Source organism: Cydia strobilella, chromosome 10 (assembly GCF_947568885.1).
Source record: "Cydia strobilella chromosome 10, ilCydStro3.1, whole genome shotgun sequence".
Lineage (NCBI taxonomy): Eukaryota > Metazoa > Arthropoda > Insecta > Lepidoptera > Tortricidae > Cydia > Cydia strobilella.
In genome coordinates, this window is record NC_086050.1 from 18,717,358 (window position 1) to 18,733,107 (window position 15,750).

The 15,750-nt window shown below is 36.8% G+C and overlaps 1 protein-coding gene across 1 annotated transcript; it reads right to left on the reverse strand.

The window, feature by feature from the left end:
- Positions 1–961: 961 nt before the first annotated feature.
- On the reverse strand, positions 962–15,271 carry LOC134744612 (putative inorganic phosphate cotransporter). The gene is made up of 10 exons (XM_063678485.1): positions 15,204–15,271; positions 14,194–14,318; positions 6,776–6,955; positions 6,076–6,214; positions 5,102–5,319; positions 4,498–4,647; positions 3,103–3,235; positions 2,387–2,511; positions 1,471–1,590; positions 962–1,111 (listed from the first exon to the last, which is right to left on the reverse strand). Exons 1-10 carry the CDS (start codon positions 15,223–15,225, stop codon positions 962–964), a joined length of 1,362 nt encoding a protein of 453 aa, XP_063534555.1. The 5' UTR covers positions 15,226–15,271.
- Between the last annotated feature and the right edge of the window lie 479 nt (positions 15,272–15,750).

Consider the following 15,750-nt stretch of genomic DNA (forward strand, 5'->3'; position numbering starts at 1 on the left):
AAACATAATAAGCATGTGAAGACGTCGTAAAAGAGAAAGAGATACATAAATAAATTGTGAAACATTATTTTCTTGCAAGTAAATAGGAAAGACGATACTATGAAAAGTTATGCATACTGACAATATGAAAAAAACCTGTGTAATTTAAGGTACCTATGATTGTGACAAATAATTAATACGCGTATTATTCAATGACAATGACAATGAGAAATAAGAGAATTAATAGAAAAGGAGATTGAATTAAGAATTACTTTGTTATCAAATAAGTTTAATTTTATTAAGATAAAAGATTTTTGTATTATTAATGGTTTTATTTTAACATGTAAGTAAAATTTTATTTTAGCATAATTATGAACCATACTTATTATAGTGGAAGACATATGAATATTATTTTTGGGTTATGGATAAATAATTATAAAAAAAAAAGAAAAAGAAAAGAGAATGTAAAAAAAAATATATATATAAAAACAATAATATAAAAAATGTGAAAAAAAGAAAAAATATATTCAATAATATATTTTTCCTTTTCCAAAAGGAGGGAGATGAAGTGTAGGCATAGAATATTAGGTATTTATAGGATTCGAATAACATGTAATTAGATCATAAGGATCATATAGCTTAGCGGTACCATATACGGAGTCATGTAAGACGACTCTCCCCATATTAGGTTAGGAATGTAATCCATATACGGAAAAACTCTCCTCTATATAAGGAATGGAATTTAGGTAAACAACCATTTGACACCTTTCACGTGTAGACCTCCCAAGTAGTGTGATTCATAGTTAACCTAGATAATTTAGTATATAAAGGATTGTATCTTTTAAATTGAGGCATTATATCTTCAGTATTTAACCGACAGTCTTGTGTTTTACTTCTGTCTTGGGTCCCATCCTTACAGGATATTGTTGCCATTATGTATTTTAAAGTTTTGTAGGAGGTACCTAATACTTTTAAACATAAACTACTTACCTGAACCATTTTCTACTTCCTCCTGTTTCGGCTCATTCCATGATTGTAGCTCACTGGTTCCGAACACCAGATAGAAGGTGTTACCAACCACGTAAAGCAAGGAGGAGAGGTAGAATACATATCTCCACTGACTTACGTCAGTCTGAAATAAAACATGACCATTTTGAATAGTGAATACGTAAAATACTAAACTGGCAACCTAACAAAATGTAAAAATGTGAGTAGTATAATTATGTTAAATACATAATTAGTCTCATGCCACATTATACACTGGTATAAGTACGCTAATTAGACATGGTTTCTAGCTAGTCACTTGTCAGGTGGCTTATCATGCCTGCGTTTCCTTCACTCTCCGCTATGGCATAATTTTCTGGGGAAATTCAAGGTATTATTAAGTTTAGATGCATCAAATCTAAGGTAACCTATCTGAAAATATTACAGTTTTTATAAAAAAAAAACGCTTGAAACTTCGAAAAAGTTATGTTAAGATGGATGAAGTACCTCGTCTTGTATTATAACTCCAGCAACTAGCGGTGCGATGAATGATATGAAGTTGGCGGCGCAGTTTGTGATGGAGAGCATGAAACCGGCGAAGTTGGGAGCCATGTCTAGAAACGCCAACTAAAACAATCAATAAAATATTTAAACTGATTTAAACTTTCACGATTTTTACTCATTAATATTTACAACGACGGGACTTAATCGCGTTATATCGTCGTATAATCGTCGGAGGTAAATTTAAAACTATTTTACGCGATTAAGTCCCGTCGTTGTAAATAATAATAAATATTTAAACTATTGATACACACGTTATTGAATTGTTTTGTAAGAATGGAGTACACTAGCTACCGCCAGTTTACTTATTGTTTAGTTGTTTATTGTTCGGAGCAGAGATTATCCATCCCTGTGACAGACAATGTACTTATTCTTGACCATTTTGTAGTACCCGAACTAAGTTTAAAAGTTATCAGCATTGTTTTAAAATTTTAATACTGGCTAATGGCCATTCCACGACAAGAATTACGAATGTCACCATTTCATAGCGTGTTTTTTTTAAATTCATAATGCAAATTTAAGTGTATTATGTAGTGTGTGTACTATGCCTCACCACCACATGTACGAAGCTGTAGTATATAATAGCATGTAAGCGTTATTTTAACAGAATATATTCGTATTTAAACACCAACAGTTGTATCATTGACGCCACACCTTACATGGCGATCCTGCCAGGATAAAATAATTGAATAAATAATTTAAATAATTAAATAATAATTAATTAAATAATTTAGATAGATTAGTGTTACTTTATTATCCCTTTTTTATACATGATGAAATCGTGACTCGCGTTTCTTTTCTAAATGTCCCAGTTACTCCTTGATGAAATGGAACTTTAAGGTCCAAAAGAAACATGGTTTACCATAAAACCAGTGTAGTATCCCGCGTTAAGCCCGACGACCACACACAGCAATCCGACCGCCATGACGATATTCCCAGCAGGCACGTAGGCAAACCCGATGAGAGTCACGGCCGGCACGAGGTACGCTGTAAATAGAAAATTAAGACAAAGTGAAGGGTTTCTTGTACCTAGCCAAGATAACATTAGAAAACGACAATGATCTCTGGTGTTGCAGGCGTCCATAGGCTATCATTACTCTATTGATTTCTTAATAAATTAATTACGTACTATTATAAATATTTGCGCCAAATTGTAATTAAACTTGTAATTGTATCTAATTATAATTTTACTAGACTGAGTGACATATATATCACTGACAAATATTTTCACATCTTGGCTACCATATGTTCATTGTGAGTAAAAGATTTCATTAATTAATTAATTCATACGATGACTGCTGGTGATGGTAATCAGGCGGACCGTATGCTTATTTGCCACGCCAATCGAAAGTTAAATAACGTGATAAGTTAAGTTACATGTGGATATATTATAATAATTATTATTTTAATTTTATTTTGTATTATTTGTTCTGTTTTGTAGTTCGCAGTGCCTAAAAATAATGTAATGCTGTGTAAATAATTTGAATAATAAAATACAAATAAAAATACATAATGTAAGTATCAAAAAAAGAATTGTCTAAATATGTATCTTAAAAGTACTAGATTTAATTACCTTACCTATGCTGTTGCTTAGTTTTCTTGTAGTAGTTGCACTAAGCCAGCCCTTGGCTAGTATAAAGTCCGACGCTAGACCAAAGGGGAAGCTTAGCAGGTACATTGTGATGTAGGGCAGCGCCGAAAGAACGCCATTCTGAACAAACAAAACTTATTTTACTCAGGAATTTAGGCTGCGGACATATTAAGTATGTACCTACACAAAGTTCGCTTAATTGAAAATCAAATGGCATACTTACCACATATTTTCTCTTATTTATCACTCGCCTTTATAAAACAGAAGTTTCTAGAAGTAATTTTCTGGTTCAGGCATTTTTCATAAAAATAAATTCATACATGAATAAATACACAACTCAAACCTTATTGAGCTTACTGTGGGACTAAGTCGGTCTGTGTAAAATTGTCCCATCATCGTCATGGCCTTATCTTCTATTGCCGTATATTTATGGTGTAACACCAGAGAGGTACCGCTTTTGATGGCTGAAAAGACCGATGCGAGACTGACATGGTGGAAAACGGTACTGAAACGCCTTGTCGTCGTTTTTGCCTCTTGTCAGCGAGTGCGGAGAATCAGAGGACCTACCGCGAACCACGTTCGACGTGTTGCCTCTCTGTCGCACTTGTAAATTCGTACGTAACTGTGACGTCGAACGTGGTACGCGGTAGACCCTCAGGACTCGTAACAAAACTTGCGACTCTCCACAACGCATTTGCGCCATCCGTCCGTTGTTCTGCGAGAATCTCGCAGTCTCGGTGGTCGATATGAAAGGTAATTATGTCCTTCTTTGTCATTGCGCAATCTTTAAAGTGAAGCAATGGCCTTCCAACTTTACGTTCTGCATTCGCAACCGCACCAAGAAAAATGAGGTATTTGAAAGGGTTCCATCCTGTTACCTCTAACTTTTGGATATATCTAAATTAAATATTTCTCTTAAAAGTAACTTTAATTGTAATACTAGCTGCTTTAATGACTCCAAGCACTTGAATCATGTAAGTAAGAAGGTATCTCAATCATCAGCGTCCAGAAACCACAGTTCTGGCAGCAGTTCACTACGATCAGGCTGATGAAGGGCAGGGAAGTGAACACAGATTTCCTATTAGCTCTACATACATAATATGGCTCTACATCCGTGTCTTAACCGAAAACCTCTTAACGTTGATTTAAACTTTCACGATTTTTACTCATTATTATTTACAACGACGGGACTTAATCGCGTAAAATAAGTATTAAACCCACCTCCGACTTTTCGAGGACGGCGTTGTCCCCGTGGTCTCGGAGAAGACAACAACACGGGGACAACGCCGTCCTCGAAACGTCGGAGGTGGGTTTAATACTTATTTTACGCGATTAAGTCCCGTCGTTGTAAATAATAACCTCTTAACGTGTTATGTACTCACTGCTTTAATATTAACTCCGAGCACTTGACTCATGTAAGAAGGTATCTCAGTCATGAGCGTCCAGAAACCCCAGTTCTGGCAGCAGTTCACTACGATTAGGCTGATGAAGGGGAGAGATGTGAACACAGAATTCCAGGGCACAGGGTATGACTGGAAAAGGAAGATTTAAATTGGTTTAGGTACTAATCTTTAATATGTGTGTGGTGGTCAAAGATCGTGGCTTCAAGCCTCGGTTGTGCTGTATAGTGAAAAAAAATCGTTCTCGTAAAAAATGCTAAAAGATGACTAAAAATTCGGTGACGGCGGAAAGGCTTCGGCTTGTATCACCGACTGCAATTGAACAGAAATTTTTAATCACTTTGAACTGTATTAGATTAAGTTGTTTTTACAGCATTCTTACAGTGTCGCTTGAGAAATATTGTGAAACGGGTTTCTCGCATAAAATTAGTTAATTATCGATCGATATGTATCGATCCGTTTCGAAGATAATCAAAAGAGAACACGTGAAGCGACCTTCAAAATCAAGTCTACAATTTTGGAGTTTAACATGAAAATATTTAATCAAATTAGAACTTTATCACCTATAATTTAAAACACAAATTACCTTATGACCACCCACATGTCCCAGCGAGCTCTGTATATACATCCTCTCATCCTCACTGATCATTTTCGAGCTCTGCGGGGAAGCTGATCCAATCAGGATGTAGATGACTGTCCATAAGACCCCACATATGCCGCTGGCGTAGAAGATGGAAGGCCAGCCCCAGTATTCGGCGAGATAGCCGGCCAGCATTAGTTGGGCTGCTGTGCCGAATTGAGATCCTAAAAAAAAGTCAAGTACATTCTTTTGTAAAATACATTTAAAAAAAAACCGGACAAGATCGAGTCAGACTCGCCCAACGAGGGTTCCGTACTTTTTAGTATTTGTTGATATAGCGGCAACAGAAATACATCATCTGTGAAAATTTCAACTGTATATCACGGTTCATGAGGTACAGCCTCGTGAAAGACAGACAGACGGACAGGGTCTTAATAATAGGGTCCCGTTTTTACCCTTTGGGTACGGAACCCTAAAAACTAAGAGAAAATTGTAGCAGCTGGATAAAAACAAAATGAAACTACGTTTTTACAAACTTACAAACAAAGATTTATTTATTGAGTCGTAAATCACGGGAGCGTACTTATGTATGTTGGTTTGTTTTTTGTTCTAAGTCACGCCAAAGCGTATCATTGATTCATAAGTTTTAATTCTGTCTGAAGCATGTCAAAGCATTTTGTTTTATTTTTTAGTGTTCTACGGGACAGAAATCAACACAAAAGAAATTCATCCACCCAAAGAATGAAGCAGAAATATAAAAAACCGGCCAAGCGCGAGTCGGGAGTCGGACTCGCGCACAAAGGTTTCCATATCATTACGCAAAAAACGACAAAAATCACTTTTGTTTTATTGTATTGCATCTGTGAACATTTCAACTGTCTAGCTATCACGGTTCATGAGATACAGCCTGGTGACAGACGGACAGACAAACAGACAGCGGAGTCTTAGTAATAGGGTCCCGTTTTTGACGAGTTTCTTACCTGAATAAATAAATGCCATAAAACGGGCTTTATCCTTCAAAGGCACCCATTTCCCGATGAGGTTGTGAGTGCAAGGAAATAAGAAGCCTTGTGTCAAACCCTGTAGTACACGACATGCGCATACTGCCTGCCAGCCACCCTAGAATCAAATGGACATCCATGTTTAAATATTGATAATCTGATTAACCCTTTGAATGCCTATCGTGTGACCTTGTCATAATGCACGAAGGTTTGTATTGGATTCTTGCCGCGCGCGTCAATTGACGTATTTGGCAGTCAAAAGGTTAATATTTTTAATGTGAACAACAAAGAACTTTTGTTGAGTTGTTGGTAAGTCTACATATACTCGTATCTACTCTTCGTAAAGCCCTTAGCCTAGGAAGTCGAGAGAATCACTTAGGTTGTCATGCCATTGCGTTATCAACTTGTCACTAACCTACGATGATGTCAGGATGTCAGCCTGTCCTTTGAAGTTACATGATAAGAGAGATAAAGAAACTTTGTCACAGCCAGTGTAGAACTAGAAAAACCGGACAATTACGAGTCGGACTCGCCCCCCGAGGGTTCCGTACTTTTTAGTATTTGTTATTATAGCGGCAACCTAAAGGCGGCGGAGTCTTAGTAATAGGGTCCTGTCTTTACCTTTTGGGTTAGGAAACCTAAAAACGAAGAATGCATTATACTTGACAATAGAACTTACGTAGGTCGCAGCTGTAGGCAGAATGAGGGTGATGATGGAATTACATCCAATGCTGATGGTAATGAGAATACTGCCTCCAATCTTGTCTGCCAGGAGACTGCCAGGGATCTGCAGCACCACGTAGCCCCAGAAGAACGATGAGAGAATCACGCTCTGAGTTTGCATGCTCCAGTCGAATGTCTGGAAGATGTTGGAGTTTTGAATGATTCACAGTTATTAGTTTCACTAGACTTATATTGACCGGGATATAGACCGTGATTACCTTTTGTATTATTCACCCGTGAACATGATGCATGTAACTGCGTCGAAATGTCGGGAGCTCATAAATAATACAAAAGGTAATCACGGTCTATATTCCGGTCAATATAAGTCTAGTGGAAGATGTTGGTTTGTTATGGTAAAAGTTTGTAAATAATCTATTTGTAGTCTAAGGAAGATATAAGTGCTCAAGAGAAAAGGAATTGGATTTTTTACAATTGTATACTTCATTAATCCTAATGACGGATTGACCACACTGTAAGTTGACGCAGCGTTTACACAAGGACGTGTCGGATGCACTTTGCCGTGTTATCGGTGCGACAGGTCTTATGAGCAGTTATGTTGTCAATCCTTTACAAGTTAATAATATTAGTGAATATCGATGTTAGAGGAGTTGATGGGTTTGCCTAAATGCCTAGCCACCAGGTAACTCCTTCGACTTTGACTTGTAAACCTGATGAGAGATGAGACTGTTGATTTGAAATGTGGTATTTCGGGGTCCTAAAACTTTTTTGTCAGTAGCATTTTCCATATTATCACCATACTATTATAGTTATTATAGTGGCTCGTACCAATGAGTTTTTTGGAACTTATGTACGAAATATCATTTGATATTTACCAGTCGCTTTTCGGTGAAGGAAAACATCGTGAGGAAACCGGACTAATCCCAACAAGGCCTAGTTTCCCCTCTGGGTTGGAAGGTCAGATGGCAGTCGCTTTCGTAAAAACTAGTGCCTACGCCAATTCTTGGGATTAGTTGCCAAGCGGACCCCAGGCTCCCATGAGCCGTGGCAAAATGCCGGGACAACGCGAGGAAGATGACTATTATAGTGGCGGAATAAGTAACTAATAAGCAAATAAACCATGGCTTAGGACGTAGAGGTAGGTTTATTTAATCATGATATCAATTTAGATGTGTGCCTTAGAATAAGAGTTTTCATACATTATCATTGTCAAATATTCCTTATCATTAATATCTGATTTTCAGCCTAGTTTTATTATTGTGTTTATCCATAACAATAGGTACCGAAATCGTTTTCATAGAAAAAGATGTGACGAGTCAAAATGGGGTCCAGTCCAGTCAGATCCACTAATTCTGTATTTAATTTACGTATTCGTGTTTATTAGCAGCACCTGCGACCCATAGGATATACTTTTTTACCACACCAGGTCGTAATTATAATCATAAAGAGTATTCTACAAAAACTGAAGAGAAGTTAGTATTTTATCCACAAGAGAGGCAAAATTTGAGTCTCCTCATGTTGGTTGGTCGAGTTTAGAGATGGGTAGTGAGTAAATACTCAAGAGTAAATACCGAGTAAATACTCAATATTTACTCAATTTACCCGTATTTACTCGTATATACCCAATTTGGTGGGTATAAACTATTTAGAGTGCTGACACTGCTGACAGGGTATAGAAATCTGAAATAAAGGTGTATTTTGTACTGGATTTAGTAGTCCAATTAGTAAAAAATATATTTTAAGAGGGGCGTTCCATACATGTAACTAAGTGTCACAATAAAAAAAATCTAAAACCACCAACGTGTGGCACATCATTAAATTGGTCTTTAAAAATAACTTCAATGTTATTATGCACTTTTTTCGATAAATTTATTACTTTTGGGAAAAAACCGTTTCCAAAGGCCAAAATAATGTTCATCCCTCTATAACTTTTGGAACAAAGTTTAATAAAATATGAAAAAATAGCGGAAGAATAGACCCTAGAAAACACTGAGAAAAAAATATTTTAAACATGATCGGTCGGGTCATTTTTGAGTTTTCATTAAAAAACTCTTCATAAAAGGACGTAAGTGCCGCGTAAACACGTAATTTTGCTTGTACGGGGATTCAGGATTCTAAAAGGCGGACCTGTGGATTCTATTCCAGTCCTCAGTCACTTATTTTAATGGGAGAGTGGAACCCAGCGTGGAACGACGCTTTTTAAGCAGCAGTTGGCCGCAACTAGATGGGTAGTTAGTAAAAACCCACCAAATATTTACCTAAAATAACCGTATTTGCCGTATACCGTAACTATGTATTTAGTGTGGTTAAAATATGATTTAATTATAGTCGTTAGTTTTCAGGCTGGCCCTTTCGGTTAACTCTTCGTCTATTGTAAGTAAAACCGCACGTGCTACTACCTGCAAAAAAAGAATCGCTAACTTTGACCGCGTATACTATACGGCTGTACTATGTATAGTCGTTAATTTTCAAGCTGGCCCTTGCAGCTAACTCATTGTCTACTGTAAGTTAAACCGCACGTGCTACTCACTCAATAAAAAACGGTTCGGTCAATTTAACCGGTTATTGAATTACAATTTCTATGGAACTTGCAATAAGATTTAAAATGAACTACGGAAAAATTGCGAGGCTGTGTGGGGTCCCTCTACGGTTACTGAGTTTCGGCGAGTCGAACACTACAGAACCAGTCTAAAATATGTCAACGAGATGCGTAACAAAGGTGCGTTATCCGATATAAAATATATATTTATCGGAGAGCGCACTTATACCGGTTTTTGCACCGTCTATGGTGTTCCGTGGGTTCCACTCAGTAACCATTTTGGCCATGGGTACTCAAATTAATAAATTGGCAACAAAAACGGAGCCTTAAATTAATCAATATGAGTTGTAAATTTATGAATTTTGGCCACATTGCCAGGAAAGACAGTGATAACCTGGAAAAGCTGGTAATCACTGGTAAAATCGAAGGCGATATGCCGAAACGCAGGAGCCCAATGCGGTAGATAGACCAAATTCGCTCAGCCCTTGATGTAACGCTCCACGGTGCCCTACACTCGGCGACAGACAGAAAGAAGTGGCGGCAAATTGTCCAAGAGAAGCTAGAAGTTACCTAGAAGTGACCACGACCCTCAGTGATGAGGTAACTGATGAAAGGAGGAGGAGGAGACCACATTTTAAAAAGAAAACGGCTATATATTTGAGGCTCATATAAAGTATGGGTGCTAAAATATTATACACAGCCAAATTATATTATTATATGCCCAATGAAAGTTCGTGTTTAATATTTTAGATTCCCGAATATTGATAAGCCAATAGCGTATTTGACTGTATTTAAAATTAATTATTTTACACCATGCATAAAATAAAGCACGCAAAATACAAGAAGATTAATAGAGAAACGTAGACAGCAGTTATTTTTAGACACAATTTCTATTTTAAAGCCCGTATAAAACAATAAAGAGTAGGTTATTTGATTGTGACGTCACATGCTAGTGTTTCATATAAATTCCGTAGTAGCAAAATCGTTTTAACAGTTAACAAAAAGAAACTGATTTGACTAGTAGTCAAATACCCTATTAGAGTTATATGCCAATGATCGCACCTTTTTTGCAGGTAGTAGCACGTGCGGTTTTACTTACACAATATAATAGACAAAGAGTTAGCCGTAAGAACTACTATACATACTATTTAACAATCGCCGCGCTATCTGGTAAGAGCTATATTGTAAAGTATTTTCGTCGCAGTTTTATTTTAATAAAGAACTGGTTAAAAACTGTATAATATGTGAATCAGCTTGCAACATGCACTTATCTAGAACGTAGGCAAATAAGTAACTTTGAAAGTAATTAAGTACCTTCTTATTTAAAACAAAATTGTTAACTATACTTTATCACGTCTATATCCGCTAAATTCCAAATTACCTCTCACTGATAATCACCTTTTTGCCAAAAACTAAGCGTAATAAGCTTCTTATAACATAAATATTATTAATACACGTTAACACAATTAAATAAAAACCAATTTAGTACTTAAATCTCACCAAAATATTGAAATTTTGTTAATAATCGTTTTTACTCACCAAAATGAGTAAATACGAGTATTTACTGTATACCCATCTCTAGTCGAGTTGAATTGTACTAAAGCGAGGTTTAGACTAGCAAGAACTTGCCAATCAACTCTCTGTACCAATTTTCATTACATTGCGGTATCTGATAAACATTTTGAATGCTGCAGTTAACTTTAGTAGTCAACAATGTAACGTAAATTGCATGCATGTTCTTGCTAGTCTAATTTCTAAACCTCTAAAGATTCCCATTATCAATAAATAAATAAATAGATATATATCTAATAACGTTCATTTCGTTTTGATTTGTAATGTTTTATAAATAGTTAGGTACTTAGTACTTATTTTCCTCGCGTTAGTGTGGTAAACGATTTTGTGTTTCACTCGGTAACAAAGTTTGTTTAATCCTCGTGCCTTGTAACCCACGCAACAATTTTGGAACTCGCTTGCTCGGATATCAATATTAGCACTAGGAGTTAAACAACAACTCAGCCCCCTTGTAAAACAAATAACCATTTAACGAAGCCCTACCGTCATATTGCGAGCGCTTGATAACTAGCTACCGTTGTAATTTTACTTAGCAAATATTCCCACTTTATAAACTAACTTTCTCCCGCGACTTCGTCTGCGTGGAGTTAGTAATTTAGGTAGCTTGTTTTTTTATCCAATCTGCATTTTATCGATTCCCCATACAAACTTCCACTCCCATTTTCACCCCCTTAAAGGATGATTTCTGGGATAAAACGCCCCTATGTCCTTCCCCGGGACTTAAACTATCTCTGTACCAAATTTCAACCATAGAGTAACTTATACTAGAGCGGTACTGTCATAGTAAATTTTGTAACCCCAGTAAATTCACTGCCATCTGTCGACACACTTTAAAACTAAAAATCAAGATTTATAAAAATACGATAGAATGTATTTAAATATAGATAAATGATTTTTTTTATTTGCATTAATTATTTTTATGATTTTGACCCATGTTCTTTCACTGATATGCGTTAAAATTGTTAAATAACAAACGAAACCGTCAACGCCATCTATACGACTGTAGGCCAAAACTAGTAGCGCCCTCTGAACGAGAATCAAATTTTCTTGATTTTCGAGGCACGTTTTTTCCTTAGACTGTATCTATCTATTACGGAGTTATATCTATCTTTGTTTCAACTAAATCGGTTCAGCGGTTTAAGCGTGAAGAGGTAACAGGCAGACAGACACACTTTCGCATTTAAATATAATATTAGTATGGATAACAATCTGTTATCATCTCAACATGTGCTCAAGTGCCGATTACGAGTTTATCTGATTTTGTCATTATCACCATGACGGACATCTACCATTATAAATAATCTTATCGTTCCCGTTTTTCTGTACCCAATTCTACATAAAAACTGACTTCTTTGTCTCATAGTAGTCTTAGCCCTTTATGGAAGTGAAACGTGGACAATGACCCTAAGAGATAGAAAGAGAATGGAAGCATTTGAAATGTGGTGCTGGAGGCGAATGGAAGGCATTAGTTGGAGAGACAGGATAACGAATGAGGAGGTGCTAAGAAGAGTGAGCGAAAGAAGAGCTATTCTGAACACTATTGCAAATAGACGCGGGAAAATGATTGGACACTTGATACGACACGACTACTTCTTTAAAACTATCCTGGAGGGGCGGATAGGAAGGAAGCGGGGTAGAGGAAAACCCAGACGCAGCTTTTTAGATCAAGTGAAAGAAAAAGTAGGGGTCGTGTCGTATCAAAAAGTCAAAGAGCTGGCGCGGGATAGGGAAAGCTGGAAGATACTCCACCGACAAGAGAATAACTCTTAAGTTAATGATGATGAGTCTTAGTCCTCTTAGTATGGTGCCCACAAGGGCCCACACTACTCATATGGGTTTTTTATCAACTTCAATAGAGTTTATGATTTTTTTCGTACTCACAAAGCTATAGTAAATAGCATCATATACAACATCTTTTGTCTGAGCTCAATCGCCTAGGCATTGTTTAATAGATATTCATAAAATTCTGTAAAATCTAACATTCCGTTGATAATAGTTGTCAGTTTCTGTTATTAGCAAAGATAGATATAACTCCGTAATAGATGGATACAGTCTAAAGAAAAAACGTGCCTTGAAAATCAAGAAAATTTGATTCTCGTTCAGAGGGCGCTACTAGTTTTGGCCTACAGTCGTATAGATGGCGTTGACGGTTTCGTTTGTTATTTAACAATTTTAACGCATATCAGTGAAAGAACATGGGTCAAAATCATAAAAATAATTAATGCAAATAAAAAAAATCATTTACCTATATTTAAATACATTCTATCGTATTTTTATAAATCTTCATTTTTAGTTTTAAAGTGTGTCGACAGATGGCAGTGAATTTACTGGGGTTACAAAATTTACTATGACAGTACCGCTCTAGTATAAGTTACTCTATGGTTATTAGGGTATGACATTTGTGTAAGTTAGAAAGAAACAAAATGTTACAGGGTTTTTACTAAGTTTTCTGGAAAAAAAACATAATTTAATAATGGCAGGCCAAGTTGAAGACACGAGATCTCAGGGTCTAGATGCTCCTCTGCCCTCTGTTAGATGGTGTGCTCAAATTACTGCACATATGCATTAAAACTGCACGTCGTCATGCACTTGGCAAAGAACACAAGCCTATCGAGGTGCAGAAGGACATGATGTCACAATCATAAGCATTGCGGGAACGACTAAAAAAACCGGCCAAGTGCGAGTCGGACTCGCGTTCCAAGGGTTCCGTACTTTACACAATTTAAACAATGTATTTTTTATGTGAAATGTCTTTAAAAAACCCCGTAGGGGTCGGATCAAAAACTAAGTAAATAAGTCCGACTCACGCTTGACTGCACATTTCTAATAGGTTTTCCGGTGATCTATAGGTAAAGATCTATTTTGTGTATTTTTTTCAAAATTTTTGATCCAGTAGTTTCGGAGATAAAAAATGGTCATTTTGGAATGGTCATTTTTTGCCTATTTTCTTGAATAACTTCTAAACTGTTTATCTTACAATAATAAAAAAAATATCTTTGAAATTCTCACAATGAGCTCTTTCATTTGATTTTCTCATTTACCCCCCAAAAGTGGCCCCCGTGGGTAAAATTAATTTGTTTACGTTACATGTCCATCTTTGGGTCACTTACATATGTGTACTAAATTTCAACTTAATTGGTCCAGTAGTTTCGGAGAAAATAGGCTGTGACAGACGGACAGACAGACAGACGGACGCACGAGTGATCCTATAAGGGTTCCGTTTTTTCCTTTTGAGGCACGGAACCCTAAAATGAAGAAGAAGACTATAAGTTCAAAATAAGCAGTTATGTACACTGTACACTCACATTGTCTGTAGAGGAGTCGGTCATAGCCACGATGGCCATGCTCATGTTGACTCGCATAGCATAGCCGATGACTAACGCGAAGAACATCATCACAGCTTGCAGGTGTCTGATGCCAAAAGCGGCTTCTGAAAGACATTATCGTTACTGACCGGAATATTAAACGGTCATATTGAAATATTATCATGTTAAGTTTTCTATATACACAATTGCACATTCACATAAAGGCAGTCATCAGAGAAATTGGCGGCGGCGGACGCAAATGAGCAGACGAACGACCAGTACCATCAAATGGTAAGCAATTACTGTTGTTCACCTGAAACACTACGCGGTTACAAGTGCGTTGTCGGAATTTAAAATATGGCTATGGAAAATAATGAAGATAATAAGTTGAACGGAGAGAAAGACGAACGAGGAAGTATTGCGAATTGTTGGAGAGAAGAGGAATCTGCTGAGGACCATTCTGCCCTGTTTATTACAGTTGCAGTGCAGTAGTTGCATGAAAAATATTGTTTAAATAATGACCTTATTAGAAGAGAAAAAGATAATCAATTACATGAGGTTTCACATGTTATTACTGCATTTGCTGTTAGCACGGTAGTGTTGAAAATAGACAAAGGTAAAGACGAGGCAGAAATATAGGTCACTTGTCAAGACACGACACTTTCTTTAAAACCATATTAGAAAGCAAGATACTGACCTGAGGGGCGCGACGGTCAGGGCTGTCAGCACCGCTGCTTTCTGGGCATCCACGGTTTAGGGGAACCTCGATACGAAAGAAGAAGAGCAAGATACTTAGAAGCTAGAAGACGAAGAGGAAAACGACGATCTAGCTATACACAACAAAATAAAGAAAAAGCGAATGTTATATCTTATAGGGACCTACTAGAACTTGGCCGAGGACCGCAAAAACTAGCGTCTACACCACCGACAAGAGCCAGGCTCTTAATCTCTTCAATCTCTTGTCTTATTGGATCTAACTAAATGAAAGGTACTTAGAAATAATTTCTCACTCGGTTTCTTAGCATCCTGCATTTTGGCACTTTAATTTCAAATATAAATTCACTTTCACACTCCAAAAAAGTTACGATGCGCACTGATTATTTATTGTCTTTCTTTAAAATCTAAGAGTAAAGAGACCAATCTCTACAAGTCAGCCGATCTAAGTGAGCTGCGTGAAGTGATTCCACTTTCAAGTGGATTTTCCTTAAATCCAAACTAATTAAAATAGGTAGATCCATGCAGATAGAAAAGATTAACTTATCAGGCTAAGTAGTTATAGTGCCCATTATCAGTCAGTCTGTGTTGCTGTCTTTCAGATGCGATGATGTATGCAGCATCTGTTTATACAAACCACGACCTATTTAGACACCGCATTATTAATTAAATTACATATTATAAAAAAATATGTTTTTAAACCAAAAACTATAAAACAATGATTGCGATGCATTACGCAACCCCGCAGTGTTAGGAAGTCGGCCGCGGAACCGCCAGAACTTGATAGTTTGGATCCAACAAGGAGTTTTTGAGTCTGAAACCCTTCGGCTGAAACTCCTCCTT